The following is a 17631-nucleotide window of genomic DNA, read 5'->3' as shown; positions in this document are numbered from 1 at the left end:
TGTGGGCTTAGAAATGAGGCAACCTAATTTATTTGAATTTTGTATATGGTAGAAGTGAATAAAATTTTATAGAGAATCTCAAGAAATTGTATGATTACTTGAAAGTTAGAGCATTAATCTTCTGGTATCTACTTGGCTGCTCAGAAATCCTTGTGGCTTTGGATCTTGGTTCTATTCTGGGCATCTGGATACAGAACTTCCAGATAAATGTAAGTTCATGAGATTATAATCATATAGAAATATTGATTTCAGAATGTGCTTTATTAATTTCTCAAAATGACTACATGAATATTTTTTCAGGATATTCACATTATAGCAATCCTTTCTGTAAAGACTATTTATTTAAATCCTACAATAAAAAATGTGCTTGAAATCATTCTAATCCAATTTCCTAATATTCTCATTCAGCATTTGCCACTGTGTCTTTGTGTCGACAGTTTAATTCGAACGTGGGCTTGGATAGTGATCCATTCTTATCACCTCATTAATTATCACACTATCCCACGAGATGAGTGAAAAGCCATCTGTTCCCATTTCTTGATGTAGAAAATTGGGGACAGATAAACACATATATAACTCATGAGATATTGGAGTATTTAATGAGGCTTTAGGAACATAAAAATGTTTTTTAAAAAGTATATAGAAATTAAAACTTAACAATGACCATCCAGTGAATCAATAATATTTTTGGACAAGCAATTTTCTCCACTATGGACTGGTTAGGTTGAGGTTAAAAAGAGAGAAAAACAGCTCAGAGCCCATCACAAAATACTTATTTTTTTTTCAGATGGTTAAAAAAACCTCTTTAAAACTTCATAATCCAACTTCAGGACTTTAAAAATTTTAATATGAGGCCTCATGCTGATAATATTTTTAAAACAAGCTATTCAACTACAGAAGGTTCATCCTGCGATCCACATTTGCAACAACAAACAAACAAAAAAATAAGCTGAAAAGGGGGTACGGTGCTCTAAGCACTGTTTTTCTAAAAATAAATAACTAAAAGCATGTCTTGAGGCTGCACAGAGGAAGGAAGCATTGCTCAGTAGTGGTGTGTGGCAGAGATGCTGATCCAAAGTGATTACGCACTGAATGTCACTGGCAATACCACTCATTTGGGGCTGGTCTCTTAGAGCCACAGTGAAGTGAGATAGAGTTGGATTAATTTTTATCACAGTTTATGATTAGCCACCAGTGAAGCTTGTGGAGCTATTTTCCAGGGCATTCTAATTCTTCCTCCTCAAGCACAACACTATCTTGTCTTATTCTATTTATTTTCCTTAAGTGTGTGTGACTTGCAGAGCATTAACATGCCAAAACATATGTTTCCTAAGCCTGTTCTCACATCTCACCTTCACTTAGACTTTCAAGGTCAGAGCTATTTGTGGCTATCCACTTAATTGGTCTTAAAATAAAAGACAGGAGAAAACAGCTGATTTTTCATGGCCCTTCAAAGGAAACATCAAAAGAGCAGCCTGGCACATCTGAACCAATTTAAATAAATCAGCCTCTTGTTCAGGGCCACAAAACTGCATCCACCTTGCCACCAGTTACTGTGCAGCTGAAGCAAGCTAGAAGCAAGAGAGAGGATGTTTCCTGAGTGTCTTGGAAACCACTGGAGCTGGAATCAAATGTGCATTTTTGTACAAAGCATGACTGCTTGGATAAGTTCTTTTTACCCGAGGAGTGTGCTCATTAATCAGGTTTGTGCAATTACTGTTCAGGCTAGACAATGACAAAGTAGATCATTACTGGTATTATTATTTACTGTATGTAGCTCCAAACACTTATGAAGCTTTGTTCAAGATGGATGCAAATGTTCTTAAGGTCTGAACTGAGTGTGGTTATATTATGGGAGAGGGATAGATGACCAGGACTGGCCCACAACCAAGATATATAAAGCTAAGTGCCAAGGTTCAGAGAGTAAAATGGGCAAAGTTCAAATCTGAAAGTGAAGGACAGTCGCCCAATTGCTTTCTTGATGGGGCTTCTGAGCAAGATATAGGGAAGGGTATTTGATGACAAGAAACTCTCTTAGATAATATAAAGAAGAGTCAAGAGCAGGTATAGAAGGGTGATGTAGCAACAAGATTGCAAGTATCTTGGGTACGATGTTCAAGTAGCTTCATGCTCCCTGGTTCACCATTATCAGGAAGTCCTGGACCCCAAGCATACCATGAATCTTCCTCCAGCTTTTAGCTTCAAGAGGACCAGTCTTTTCTCAAAACCATCCCAAGGGAAGAGGCAGCTTTAGGGTTGATGCAATGGTCCCAACTCACTCTAGACACAAAAATGCCTAGAGAACAATATGGAAGAGCTTGGAGACCCAGGGGTTCCCAGTGCAGGAGTTGCCTCTACTGTGGAGCACATTCCTTAACAACCCACAGAATAAGAGAAAACGTGAAAATCATATATATGATGAGATACTTGTATCCAGAATACACGAAGAACTCTTAAACTCAGTAGTAAGGCAAATAACCCAATTTTAAAATGGGCACAGAATTTGAATACACTTTTCTCCAAAGATACACAAGTAGCCAATAAGCTCATGAAAAGATGTTCCACATCACCATCTTTGGTGAAATGCATATCAAAACCACAGTGAGATATTACTTCACATCCACTGGGATGGGTATAATAAAAAAGACAAATAATAACAAATGTTGGCAATGATGTAGAGGAATTGGAACCCTCATTCACTGCTGGTTGGGATGTAAAATGGTTCAGCCCCTTTGGGAGTTCCTGAAAATGTTAAACATAGAGTATACAGCCTAGCAATTCCATTCTTAAGTTATACCAAAGAGAATTAAAAATAAATATCTTCATAAAAACATGTAAGCAAATGTTTATAGCAGCATTATTCAGGATGGTCAAAAAGTGGAAATAATCCAAATGCCCGTAAACTGATGAATGGGTAAACAAAATGTGGTATGTCCATACAATGAAATATTTGGCCATAAAAAGGCTATGACATGGATGAACCTTGAAAACATTATGCTAAGTTATAGAAGTCAGCCATAAAAGGCCACATACTATATAATTCTGTTTATATAATATGTGCAGAAAAAGAAAATCTATAGCAATATAAAGTAGACAGGTGGCTACCTGGGGCTGGGGGATTGAAGGGAAGAAAATGGGAGTGATGACTAATAGGTATAGTGTATCTTTTAGGGGGTGATGAAAATTTTCTAAAATTAGATAATGATGATGGTTTTACAACTATGTGAATATACCAAAAACCACTGTATTGTACACTTAGGGGAAATTCCATGGCAAATGAATTAAATCTCAAAAACACTGTTGTTAAAAAACAATAGAGAAACACTGCATAATGCTAGAAGGGAAGAACTATTCAGATGACACAGCTGGAGCGATGTAGCTGCTCTGACACCCATACTTGTAAAGGGAGGGGATTAGAGAATTTCTTAAATCAGAAATTTATTGCCTGCCATTTGACTTTAATACATAAGCCCAGCCAAAAGTCTGATTTAGGACCAGATTTGTTATCAGGAATACTCACCATCGCCATTATCAATATCTTGAAGGCCCTTTGCCCTTTTGCCCATGAGCCAGGCACCAAACACTGCAAACAGGACTGGTGAGTCCCTGGGTCAAGAGAAATGATTCAATCCAAGGCAGGAAACACTAACGCTGGCAAACTGACATAAGACATGACCATGACTGAATGGAGGCATGACAAGCTAAAATTAAATATTGATGATATATGTAAGAAAAGAGTAAGTACATTTATAGTGCCATGACAGGAAGGCTCAAGAGAATTTCATGGTTGAGTGAGGTTCAGTTTTATTGATAGGGAAACTGCCTCTCTCTTAATCCTGTGCAGGAATAGTGGGAAAGCAAGTTCAAGTCCGAACACTGAGGATTTGACTGTTAGATAGGGATTAGTGGGGAAACTGCACCTTCATATGGCTGGTTGGGAGGCATAGAGAGGACAGCCCAGGAAGTGAGGCAGGAGGAAAACAAATTGGGGGAGACACAGGACTCAGAGAGAGCAGACTAGTAGCACAGGTATGGGACTCAGAGGACAAGAGACCAAAAGTAGAATATCTTTGGGTAGGTGGTTGGGATCGTCCTCTGCTAAGCACTCTTCTTGTGCCGTCTCATCAAAATTCACAGCCTCTTTATGAGGGAAATTATATTGTTTTCTTTAATTTCTAAATAAGCCAACAGAAGCCCAGAGAGGTCAAGTAATTTGCCCAAGATCACACAGCTAGGAGGGTCACACTCTATCCCAGGCTTAAGTAATAATTCCATTGTGTTAAACTTTAACCATTTTACTCCTTCTCAGAAAACTGTATCACGGGTTCTCGGAATGTACCAATGCTCAGTGCCTACCACAGGCCTAAAATAACAGAAGTGGTCCAAATCTACATGATTGCCATCAGGTGGCAGGGAAAAATGAAATGCACTCAACCTACATGCGTGGTTAGGGCAACAGATGACAGGTTAAGTGGGAGGAATAGGGCTGCTCAGGGTAAAACCTGTATTTCTACCTCCTTGCGCAACTCATTGTCCATCAAGCAGTAAAAGAGAAAGTTACCTACAGAGCACCAGAAACTTACTTGGCCCTTTCCATGAAGGTCCTACAGATGGGTAAAGAAGCCCTTATAACCCGTCCAAAGAAACTAATTTGGTTTATTAATTGGAAAAGAACTCTGAAGACAAATTCAGGGCTTCATCACCCGACCACTTCTTCTATTTCCCAGTCCATAATTAAAGACACATACTTGTTTCTTTCCCATTAACAGAGAAGCACAGAGTTATCAGAGCTGAGCAGGACCTTAAAGACAAACTAGCCCCTTCATTTTTAAAGAGATGATGCTTGGGGCAAAGTACCTAGATCAGGGTTAGCCAGCCAGTGTGGGGGATCAAAGGGACTCCATCACTTCAGGCTTGGTTCCTGCCAATGCAGAATTCTGAGCACATCCTCTAGAGCTATAAGCATGGCATTAATATGGCCTGATGCCCAGACCCTTTCCAAATGTACCTTTTCAAGCACAAGAACTGTGCGTGCATCATTTGGTTTACAAATCCAATCCTTCATAAAAAGAAAACCATTCTAATTGAAATGCAGCTTCGGTCTTCTTGTCAAGGTTCTGCTTCTCTCTGATTTCATACCTCCCTGTTTCATCCAAATTTCTTTTCCACTTGATGACAAGCTTATCAGGAACCAAGGATAAGCTGAATCTCAGGGAGCACATCATGCTTTGATCTGCACCTTCCTTAACCTGCAATCAGTCTGTTTCAGAGCCAGTGAGCAAGACATGGCTTGGCAGATGCTGGCCTTTGAGGACCCCACAGAAATTTGCATCAGTCAGTTACTAAACTGGACATAGATGTAGTGTGTGTCTGGGGAGGAAGCTGCAACAATATGTGGAATGAGCTCTAAGTGGCTGAAATAGTTCCAACCATGAAAATGATCATGGATTTACATGTACTTAATGGTCCCTGTGGATCCATGGCTCTGAGAGTCTAAATAGTCAATTATATAAGGAAGAAGGTGAGGGAAAGAAACAAGGTCACCATCAGTCCAAAGGGCACCTCTGTTGAATGAAAAAAGGGGACCCCTTCCTCTGGGCAGCCACAGTCCCACACCAGAGCACACAGCTTGTGCAGCAGAGCAATGTCTGAATTTCTGACCCTATTCCCTTTGATCAGACGGTTGGACCTGGTACAGTGAACAAGTACAGCTTTGCAGGACAGCCCTGCCAAGAGGAAGAAGACAAAAAAGAAATCTCTTAACATGATATTAAAAAATAAAACTCAAGTCACAACCCATTGGTGGGTTATGAATGTATTTTAGAGGGTTGAAACTATTCTTAATAGAATATAAAATATAAGACACATAAAATCCCTCGCATTTAATTTTATATTTATATGCATATGTAAACATGTATGTGTACATGTATATACTGGGTTGAGATGTAAAATATATTTCTTAGTGGGGGTCATGATAAAAATATTTGAAAGTCACTGACTTAACAGAGCCCAATATGAAACATGAATCTAATCTGGAGGTTTGCATTGTCTTCATTCCCAATTGTCCAGTGAGAAGCCTGAGCTAGCATGCATTTAGGAGTCAAATTCAAATGGAGTTTAATGTGATTAAATTTGGGCCTGAGGCAGTCATTTATGTTTTCTGATGCTCAAATTCCTGATGTGAAATATATTTCAGAGTGTTGGTGAAGTACGGACCAGGTAGTAAGCATGTGCATAGTTTTCAAGTCCCTTGATTTTCTGGAGAGCTCAGCAGTCCAGAGAAGTGCATGCAGCTGCCAAGTGGGGTTTTTACTGCCAAGAGCCACAGATGCCGAGGAGGCCTACTGAACTTCAAGAGACTTCCTCTCAGGCAAGATGTTCTCCTGTCTGTCTAGAAGAGCTACCTCCCACAGCGTGCTAGAATTATTGCTTGGCCAAACCAATAAATCATTTGCATGAAAATATTACATGTAAGCTAGTTAAGAAAAAGAGTTTGGTGGTATGAATATGGTTAGAATCTGGTTTTTTGTTTTAGGTAAATGTATTAGTTTATTACTTTGACATGGTTAGAGTACCAGTAAGTATTAGAGCTTTTCAGGACAGAAATGGTAAGCTGAAAGCAATATTTCAGGTCATCTAGGTCAAATCTCCCATTTTCCAGATGAAGAAACAGAGGTCCTAAGGAAAGACAGGATCCTCCAAGGTCATGTGCTGGGGGCACACAGCAGCTCCTGGAACCTTGTTTCCCAACTCCTGGGTCACAAGGCTTCCTCCTTCAGAATAATTCATCCTTAAAAAAAAAGACTACAAAAACCTCCTGGCTTTACTTAGGTGTGGAAATGTGGGGTAGGATGAGAGCTAAAGTTAGTGATTCTCAGCATATATTTGTAAGAGACCTTTGAGTCATCATGGCAAACTTTTAAGAGACACAGAGGAAACATAGGAACCTGGCAATCTATAATAGAAAAATTTAATGCTCAAAAGTCTTTTTTCAATATTCAATTTCCCAATTAGTCAAAGAAGTGAAAAAATGAGAATTAAAAAAAATAAAATGCTGTTTCACCTATACAACTGGAAAATACTAAAAATTATAATAGTCAACACTGCCAAATATGTTGAAATACAGTAGAAACTTTAAAAAACTCATAAACTCTGAATCAGAATTTCTGCCTCTTTAAAATCATAAATTCATGTGTAAGGCTAATTGTTGTAGCATTTTTATAGACTTTTATGTTGCAGTAATTTACACTATGAAAATGACTCTCTAGTTTATGATAATGCTGAACAGTGAATAACATTTTAGAAGAACATTTAGTGACAGGAGGAGATGCACATAATAAGCTAAGTTAAAAATACTATTAAAATGTTATTACATATAAGTTTAAAGTTGTGCATATCCAATATCATTCCAATTTATTTAAATACATAGATGTGTGTGTGTATATATATATATATATATATATATATATACACACATATATATATGCGTGTGTGTGTGTGTGTGTGTGTGTGTGAGAAAGAGCGAAATCTGGAAAACAACATGTAAAAATGTGTACAGTTATTTCTGGATGGTAAGATGGAGTGATTTGGGCTACTTTAAATGTTCTTTTTTGTATTTTATATTGATGTGTTTTTTATAATCTTGCACAATAAATATATTAGCATTTGGTAAAAATATTATTTAAAAGGCAAATTTAAAGTGGCCCCATATAACTTACTATTAGAATTACCTCTTAGATTTCATTTGACTCAAAATTTCTTGTTGGAAGAATTTTTGTTGGTCAGATTATGATGGTCAGATGGTATTAAACATTCTGAGAGAATACAATTAAAATTCCCTATCAGTTTTCCTTGTTATTGCATCATCTTTTCACAAATCTAGAGCCTATAACATACATTTCTGACAATATGATGGATTAAACATTCAGGGAAACCTTCTCAATATATTATAGCTAAACATGTTGGACATTATATTTTAAATATGTATTTTTAAATTATCCAACTACGTTAGTGAGGAATAAGGAATTTTTTAGAACCCAGAACACCAAGTAAACATAAGAATTGCTTTGCCTTCAAGGTGTTTGCTTTGCTATCCCCAGTTGCTTGGAACCTAGGTTTCAGAAGCTATAGACATATGGCCTGAAGTAGAGGTAGTTCAGTGACATCCTTCTCAATGAGCTGGAAATACTGAAGGGCTGACACTTTTAGAGGGTGAATAAAGAAAAAAAAAATCTGTCTAGCAAAGGAAGATAGCAAGATGTACCCAGTTTGGTCTTGGTTTTGAGTGGTACTGAAGAAAAAAAGAGTCTCCCTTAAGAATTTGAAATAAGCACAGACTCATTTATGTGGGAGTTTGGTGTATGAATTCACACCACCTGGGTAGAAAAAAGTAATATATTTAAGTTAGAATGTTTCCAGGTTTGTGGTGCTCCCAGGCACTTTTTGAAATAAAAATATAATCCTCTCTGGAGGAATACACCTATAACTTGGGTCGCAACGACTTTCCACAGGTAAAGTTCCAAGCAATGTGAGTTCAAAATTTTATAGAAGAATCACTAAATAAGGAAGCAACCTTAAACAATTAGAACCAATAAAACAACAAAACTAGATCCGCAAGGATATTGACACTAGAAATACCAATTATAAAATATAAATATACTTAACATGGTTAGAGGAATTAAAAAAGGCATGAAGAGAAAAGAAACAATGAAAATCAACCAGACAGATACGAAAAAGCTACGAAAAACTTCTAGAAATGAAAAATATAATAATTAACATTAGAAACTGAACAATGAGCTTTAGAACATTTTAGACAAAATTGAAGAGAAAATTAGAAGCTAGAAGGAAGATTTGAAGAAATAAACACAATGAGGAACATCGATTAAAAAACAAGATGAGTAGTTAAAAGACATGGAGGATAGGTTGAGATGCATATCTAATCAGAATTTTAGAATATTATGGGAAGAGCGAGGTAGAGGCAAAATTGATGAAAAGTACTAATCCTCAAATTTGTAAAGTATAATGAATCACAAATAGGGGACAAATAAGTGAGAAAAACCACATAAGGAAAATGATGAACAACAAAAACAAAGGAAAAACTTTAAAAGTAGTCAGAAAAAAAGACAGATTTCTTTCCAAGGAACAATATTTACACAAATAGCAATCATTTAAACAGCAAAAATAGAGGTCAGTGGAATTTCATTTTCAAAATGGGATGAAAAAACCATTTTCTACCCACCAAAAATGTCTTTCAAGGACAAAAGGGAAATACATCACTAAAGCAACAAAAATCAGGAGATTTACCTGAACAGAGTCTTGCTAAAGGAATTTATAAAGAAGGTAATTTGGTAGAGGAAAAGAAGTCATTGGATAAAAGTCTGATATGAGAAAAAGAATGGTAGAGCAGAAACTGAGAAAAATGTGGATAAATAAAAAAACATTGATGGCATAATGATGATGTCTAATTTGTAGGGTTAAAAGTGAAAATTATACCTCAACAAAACTGTTATAAAATATTAAGGTAGAACTTAAATCATGCACTTCAAATCTTACACAATGCGGTAGAGGTGACTGAATTAAAATGTTCTAAGGTCTAAGGTTGTTTAGCAGGAGTGTAAAGATAATAACTTTATACTATGTTAAGTTATATATGTTAAAATTTTAGTGTAAACACTAAAAAAATAGAAATAGGGTATATAATTGGAAAAACAGATTTAGAAAAAACACCAATCCAAAAAAGGCAAGAAAAAAAATATAAAATGAAACAAAGAACAAATAGAAAGTATACAATAGCATGATAGAAAAGAATCCGAATGTAACAGTAATCACAGTAATGGAAATAAGTTAAATTTTCCAGTTAAAAGATAATGATTAAGAAACTAAATTAAACAAAACGCCCTATATTCTGTCTATTAGAGACTTGCCTAAAACAAAACGTTGAAAGTAAAAAAATGAAAAAAACTAAAGCAGTCAAATCTGCACAGTATGCTACTTCTCTCAACAGCCAGAAAGGAGCTTAACATAAAAATCCCAATTCTTGTTAACGTTAAAATACAAATTAACTGGTTTTACAAAAAAAAAAGAAAGAAAAGGGGTTTGGGAAGAGGAGGGAGATAAAGGGACTGAGGAGAGAGTAAGAAGAGGAAGAAGGGAGGAAGGGAGGTGTGGGGGATAATGCCTCCTCTGAACATGGCCAGAAAGATTTGCAGTTTAGATCTTTTGCTGGAGAAACCAGAGTAGCAAGAGGAGAAGCCAAAGGAGTCTGAAATCTGTGTAGCAAAATCCACTGGGTTTTCTGGGTCTCTCATAATGCCTATTCACTCTCTGAATCATAGGCAGTAACTGAAAGATTTGCTTTTAACGTAAGTAGAGGAGAACAAAACAAGGAAAAGAGTGCTGCTCTGTACCCCTACATAAACACAGTACATTCACGGGCATGTAGTCTGTTAAGAATTTTAATGCCTAAATTTTCTTTTGAGAAGAATAGTTTTCAAGTCTATTAAGTAATACTATCCTTTTACTTGTATAAGTACCGCATGCTAACCAATTGCGCCACTGGAGCTCCTCCTTTTACTTGTTATAAGGCCAGTCTTACTTTACATTCTTTGAAATTTGTACAATTATTTTACTAATTTATTTACTAGGTTTGGAGGGGAAGCAAAGGTTGAGTTTTACAACATATTCTGTGCCTTAAGCAAGCTTGAGACTATGCATTTGTATTTCTAAAATTATGGTTTGTAAGAAATACTTTACCATATAGGGAATATTTATAACATTATTTCAATTATGATTTTCCCATGAACATTCACAACAATTTAAATTGCAAAAATTCCGCTTACAAACAACTTTTCAGGAACACACAAACTGAATAAAGCAAGGCACACTTAAATTACTAAGCAGCCTGCTTCAAGCATCTTTATTTAGACCATTCCCTTCATTACAACTGGCTGGCTTGCTAGCAGATTACAGCGCCAAGTCTAAGAAGAAGGTAAATACCACAGACAGCTGCTTTCTAGGCCAATGACAGCCTAGCACCATGACAGCTCATCAGACCTCAACAGCCGGCCAGGCGCATAGCTAAATGCTCTGAAGCTCTGAAACTCCTTGGCTTCACATCCTTCAGGGTTCAAACTTATTCCTAACTAGCTATGGAGAACTTCTTAGATGAGAGTCTCAATCATTTATAAATAAAAATACCCTTAAAACAAAAATCTCTGCTTAGCATAGATCTTTCTAAGCCCTAGTTAACGGTCTACTTATTTCAAGCGAAATTCTACACAATAAAATTTTAGGACAACAAAGGCATTTGGAGGTTTCCTTGGAGTTTGTGATGATATGTGGCCTGTATATATTCACTGTATGTGAACTAGGGCTTATAAATATTATAATATGACAAATAGTATCTGCCTCTAAGGGAGAAAATGGCCCGCTTAACTTAGTGATTCACTAGGGTAAATCCCAATTTTCAAGGAATGTCTTAAAATTTGCAAATCTGAAATAATTTATTTTGATTTTCTTCTAAGAATGGAAGATATAAGGAAGAGAACATTCATTGAACAACACACATTTGCCAAGGACTATGTTAGCTGCTTAACATTCTTTGTTTAATAATTTTCCAAATTTTATAAATAGGTACTCTTATTTTCACTGTAAGCTCAGAGTATTAATATAACTTCTCTGAGGTCATAGGCTTTACCACATGCATGGTCTTAAACCCCTTTTTTTCACTGAGTCAAAGCCCAGGATACCTTTACCATGTCATGACACTATGCATTTTTTTTAAAGGATAATGTTATTACTAAAATATATGATTATAAATAAAAAACACACAGGGTGGAGAAATTAAGTGAGACAGAAAACTATTACTTTAACTGTGAAAAAAGTACCAGTTCACATTTTTCCATATTTAATAGTTGCCACATGACATACATCACCAATAAAGGAGCCAAGTTAAGATTTTCACCTTGTCTATGAAGGAAGTAGTTTCAAAGATATTTCACTGACTAGAGTCCAGCAGAGCTGATGATTTTTTAGCAAGAACCTTTGATGATTTGTATAAATATATCTAAAATATGTTTCCTCTACTTTCCCAAGCTCCTATCCCCATAGTTGTGCAAATAAGACAATGCGGTGGCTCTGCATGAAAACATGCTTAGTATTTTGCTCCCTAAATTCAAGTAGAGCACATCCTCCCTATGGAGACACCACTAAGGGCTGCATTTTGGCTTAGGGTCTTCTTTTGGACTGTTCTGATGACTGACTTCTGTAGGAAAGGGGTGGGGGGAGGGTGGTATATAGCCAGAAATCAACTTTACAGGTTAGAGAATTATATGGCCACACTCAAGGACTCATCCATTTTTGGAACACCTTATGCTTATAGTGCTAGAGAAGCAAAATATCTATAAGATTCTGAAATCAGGAATATGATAAAGACTAACTGCTGAAAACGAAATTTTTCAGCAATAATTCAAAAAGCAAAATTGACAAGGTAAAATTTCCTGAAGTAAATCATACACCATTATGCACTGTTCCATCTAAAAATGTATTACTGTGTTCTAGCATTTCTGATTTACCAAACAAGCATTTTGAATACTAAACAAGACATAGCTATGTTGTCCTGGTCGGTGTGGCTCAGTTGGTTGGAGCGTCTCATCCCATACACCAAAAAGTTGTGGGTTCAATTCCTGGTCAGGACACATGCCTAGGCTGTAGGTTCAGTCCCTGGTCAGGTCAAGGCATGTACAGGAGGCAGCCAACTGATTGGTTTCTCTCTCTCTCTCTCTCCCTGCCCCCTCCTTTCTCTTTCTCTCTAGAATTAAAAAAAAAAAAAAATTGTATAAAGATTCATAGCTATGTTTATAAAATTCTGTTTTCATGATATTTATAGTTCAATCTAGTTAATAGATGCCAAAAAAAATACTTAATTAAAGGGATCAATTATAGCTATTTGGTGCTAAAAAGAAAATAATACATGAACACATTTGGGGGGGAGAATCAAAAACAGGTGTAATAGTCATGAATATAATTTTCTTCCTTTTTTAATTAGGAAAATCCAGAATCTCCAAATTAAAGCATGCAAACTATTAAGCATAGCACAAAATTATGGGTTTGAATACTGTTAAGGAATGTGAGCCTAAGTCTGTCTTTTAAATGATCATAAAAATGACATGACAGTCACATAATATGGCAGGTAAAAATCCTGCTAGAGCTACTTTAATGAATGGCTTCCGATTGATTAAATACTGCCTGTAAACTGTATTTTAAAAGTTATTCCCAAGTGCATGAGACCAGCACCCCACCCCCAATCAGAATACAAAATCCCCCTGCAATGTTAAATACACCATTGCATTGCCCTGAAAATTCTTTTTTCAGAAATGTTGCCAATATAATCTATAGCTATGTCTGTGTCTAAGTTAATGAAGTTCCACTGTGAGGTAACAGAACAAAAAGTACTGAGTTCCCAAAAAGACATTTTACCCTTGATATGCCCAGGATCTTTATAAGAAAACCAAATAATTTCCTTGCCTCTAAAAAATATGTTTTTCCCTTGGCAATCGTTCAGTACTCTAGTTGGAATAAACACAGACTATTAATGCAAACCACTCAAATTAGCAATTCAGGCTTGAGAAGAGGGCTTGAGGGGGTCATCCTTTTGGCTACAAAATTAGAGCAGGGATAGAGACTTCAGTAATGACCCTGTCTTAAGCCATCAAGGATATATACTCAGTTATCACATCTGAATGCTAATTTGCATGTATATTGCAAAGTTGTTTTTTTTTTTCGCTATAGTTTCTAACAAACAATGTACCCTGAGTGAAATGTTAGAAAAGATACAGCTCTCTTTTGCATGTAATAAATAGAAATATTACTGGCTGTTTTTGCTGCATTTTGCTTCCATTTCATGGCTGCTACAGAAATGATGGATTGGTCATCAAACTTTACCATAAAGGAATTATACTAAATTAATATAATGTTTTTCTTTCCATGCTTAACAAAATATTTCACCCTCCACCCAACATCTGTTTTTTGCATATGTGGGAATTATCCCAGATGTTAGTATGAAGTGTGCATATGTATTTTGGTTTTCTGTTTAAAATCACATTCAGAGACAACATTCCAATGTTAGAATTTACATTTTTGCAGATCAGTTTCTTCGAAGCCCTCTACCAATTTGCTCACCATCTAAGTGGTAGCATGGCCATGATTGTCTTTAAAAATGCCTCTAAGTTTACCATAAAAATATTTCAGGTCATGTTTATCACAGTATGCAAAATGGGCCATCGAGCTACAAGAGGCAGGCAGCAGGGCTTGCCAATGACTTTTTAATGGATTCCAATCAATTCCTGGCCAAGTGATCTGAAGCATTATTGTGTAGATCAAGAATAGACATGACCCACTCTAATGACCAATTCTGCTAGGCTCTAGGCTGTTGAATTAAAGGTATAGCTCTGGTGACACAAACAAAATCTCTTCCTTATGCATCTTTAAAGAAATGGTTCATGATAATTCCCATGTGTACATTTTAAATGAAAAATCCCTGCAACTCACTAGGCAAATACATATGCTTCCCCATGAAAACTAAATTGCTCACAAAAATTACACTACTTTCTGAAAATAAGAGACAAATTATTTTGTTTGCTGAGTCTGCTCTGGAATACTTATGTAACCTATATTTACAAGTGTTTTACTTTGAAATAAACAGCTCGAGAACTTAGTAAACATCCATAAGAATATTCCCTTCCCACATTATTTTTCTCACTGCCATGCTAGCCCGTCTATCAGAGAACTGCAGCCTAATATCCAATGCAGCTCAAAACACCATCGCATTTTTAAAAATAGCAGATCTCAAAAACATAATAATTCAGAACATTAAATAAATAATGACCACCACCAACCTTTGCTTGGGCCTCTGGTGCTGTCACCTTGACGACTTTGTTGCGATTTATCATTTGCTTCACCCATTTTTCTACTTGGACATTGAATTTCATGAAAACCACATAGGCAAAGTAAGCTGTTAAGAGAAGCAAGCTTTCCCACCACATGATGACACTATCCAGGAAAAATATGATCAGCATGATCAAGTCAATGATGTAGAAGGACACATCTCGAAAGAGTGGCCACCATGTCAGGTTCAAGATTTCTCTAGAAAACAGAGCACACATGCCAATAACAAAGAGGATATTGAACACAGCTGAGCCCACAATGGTGCCTATGCCCACATTGCTATGGGCAATGAACACCCCTATGAGAGAAGTGAAAAGTTCTGGGGCTGAGCCCCCAGCAGCCATAAAAGTGGCTCCAGCAACATCATCAGAGATGCCCAGTTTTTCAGTGATGACAGTCAGAGAAGGAACAAAGAACTCATCGCAGACAATGGCTAAGGCTATGAACATGTAGATCATGCCAATGATATGGAGAACAATGGCCCCTTTTCTTCGTTGCTGGAGGGAAAAGATGTCTCTTGGGTAGTTTCCTTGCTCATGATCTGTACTATTCTCAGATTTTGCCTCCTGAGAAGGAGGCGGCTGTGAAGTATAATCCTGAATCTTGTCGTTGAAATCTAAGAGAGTCCTCTGAAGGTAACCGCGTGCTACCCTAGGGCCATTTGCACCATTGGCCTCTTCTGTGCTCTGTGCCTCTGTCTCAGAAAAGGCACTGATTGAAAATGCGACAGTGCTGATGGCTACCAGGCCCATGAAAAGGCCTAAGATGCGAATTAACTTCAGTTTTTTCCTGACATTATAATGTTTCCTGCAGCCAGATGGTGACTTATCTGAACACCATTTCTCAAGGAAAGTGGTGGTGGTGTTTTGGTGCAGATCCATCTTGGGTCTTCTGGTAGATGTGGTGGTCTTCAATTGTAAACTCAACCAGATGGTTCTTTCATACTTTGCCTCACTAGAGTTAATGGTGCTTGTGAGGCACTTCCACAATCAGGGATTCTTATGCTTCACAGGAAATACTTTCAACATTTATGCTTTAAAAAAAAAAAAAAAAACATGGGTAAGTCATAAAATAAGTCTTTTTTTTTTTTTTACAAAAAGAACTTTGTAGATATGATGAAATCTTATCCTATAGCTGTGTGAGTTATTTAACTCCTCCATGCCTCCGTTTTCTCATTTTAAAAATTAGGACAATTACAGCACCTAACACCAGGGATGGCTTTGAAGATGAATGAAAGCACATAAATCACTAAGAATAGGATGTGGCACATAGTAGGTACTTACAATAATATACATACAAACTCAGACACTTTGGTAAAATCCAATATTAGGAGTAGACTATGGAGATGTGTGTGTTAAGTATAAAAATTTTATAGATGAAAATCTATCAGATTATTCCACTTTAAGTCATGTAATAAATAACCTCCCAGTGCTAAAAAGATAAAATTTCTTTTAGAACTACCTACCTACTTGACAACAACAATTAATCGCTGTTTTCTTTTAGTCCATTTATGTAATTCCAGATGCAGGCATACCTTTCTGATTTAATCTAGCACTTGGAAAGGGTTAATTGTTGGAGGAAAAAGCAATCTTTTCCTGAACACAAAAATCTCAGGATCTTATTTTTCATGAAAGCTTCTACTATATCAGATGCAGAAAGGTTGCCCTTGAAAAATTTAACTTTACAACAGAATTTTCTAGCGACGTGAACAAATTGTCTTCGCTGAACATCTAGACAGTGCTTTTAGCTAAAGTTAATTTTTAAAAACAATCTTTAGTCATTATTTTAAATAGACAACTTAGTAAATCAAACAACTCTTAACAAGTAGGTTATTTCAAGAGACTGTGTACTTCATGAACAATATGCAAATTACAGCAATACCTCCCTCCACAAAATCTGCCTAAAATAGCCCTAACACCGGTTCTTCTCGTAGGTTAGATACCAAGCAGTTTTCATTCTCCACCCCACAGAGGCGATGGGTAAAATAACCAGACACAACAGCTGATATCCTGAAGGTTCCTCTCCCTAACTTTAAAAATAGTTTTTGTTTTTTGCTCGTTTTTCTGTATAAACGATTTCACTTTAAAGACATTCGCTGAGATCACCTCAGGTGTAAAATAAGGTAATTAAGCACATGCCAGTTAAACACTGAGATCAGCTGGAGCTCAGGTTTGCAGAGCAAGAGCACAAGTCGAACCAGCCGTAGATGCTCTTATTCCTGAGATAAACCGAGTCCGTCACAGAGATTCCTGGCTGGCTGGCAGATGTCTATACTTACAGCACAAACGATTAAGCGACTCACAGCTCTCCGGGGGATTGTCACAGACAGTGCTCAGCCAGCCAGCCAGCCGGGGCAACGGGAAGAGACTGACTCAACTCCCAGGGTGCACTATGGACTCCAGCCAGAGCCGGGCTGGACCTGCAAACCCACCGCTCCGCTCCATGGGAGCGGCCTCTGCAGGCGAACTGCGCCCCCAGCTGCGCCCCAACTTCCTCTTGTGTGGTCCCAAACTTTCCCTGGTGGGCTGATAGGAAAATAAAACTAAAGAACAGACGTCCCATTAGAGAGCCAAGAGCTGTGATGCAGCTTCGGGAGATGCTTGGCCCGCATCTCCCCGAATCGTTTGTGGGTAGGTGGGGGAAAGGAGCACCCCTCTGTGAGTCGTCCACCCCAAGCTGGGCTTCGGA

At 37.1% G+C, this 17631-nt stretch overlaps 1 protein-coding gene across 1 annotated transcript in view; it reads right to left on the bottom strand.

Moving 5' to 3' along the window:
* Positions 1 to 15881, bottom strand: part of SLC24A2 (solute carrier family 24 member 2) — a 243780-nt gene extending 227899 nt beyond the window's left edge. Inside the window, exon 1 of the mRNA XM_090275816.1 lies at positions 14895 to 15881. Within this exon, the coding sequence (XP_090131942.1) occupies positions 14895 to 15824 (930 nt within the window). The 5' untranslated portion in view covers positions 15825 to 15881. The remainder of the gene's footprint in view (positions 1 to 14894) is intronic.
* Between the last annotated feature and the right edge of the window lie 1750 nt (positions 15882 to 17631).

This window comes from Furipterus horrens, unplaced genomic scaffold (genome assembly GCF_987537825.1).
Source record: "Furipterus horrens unplaced genomic scaffold, mFurHor1.1.pri manual_scaffold_4, whole genome shotgun sequence".
Taxonomy (NCBI): domain Eukaryota; kingdom Metazoa; phylum Chordata; class Mammalia; order Chiroptera; family Furipteridae; genus Furipterus; species Furipterus horrens.
Note: the sequence above shows the minus strand (reverse complement) of the source record. Positions and strands in the feature narration are given on the sequence as shown.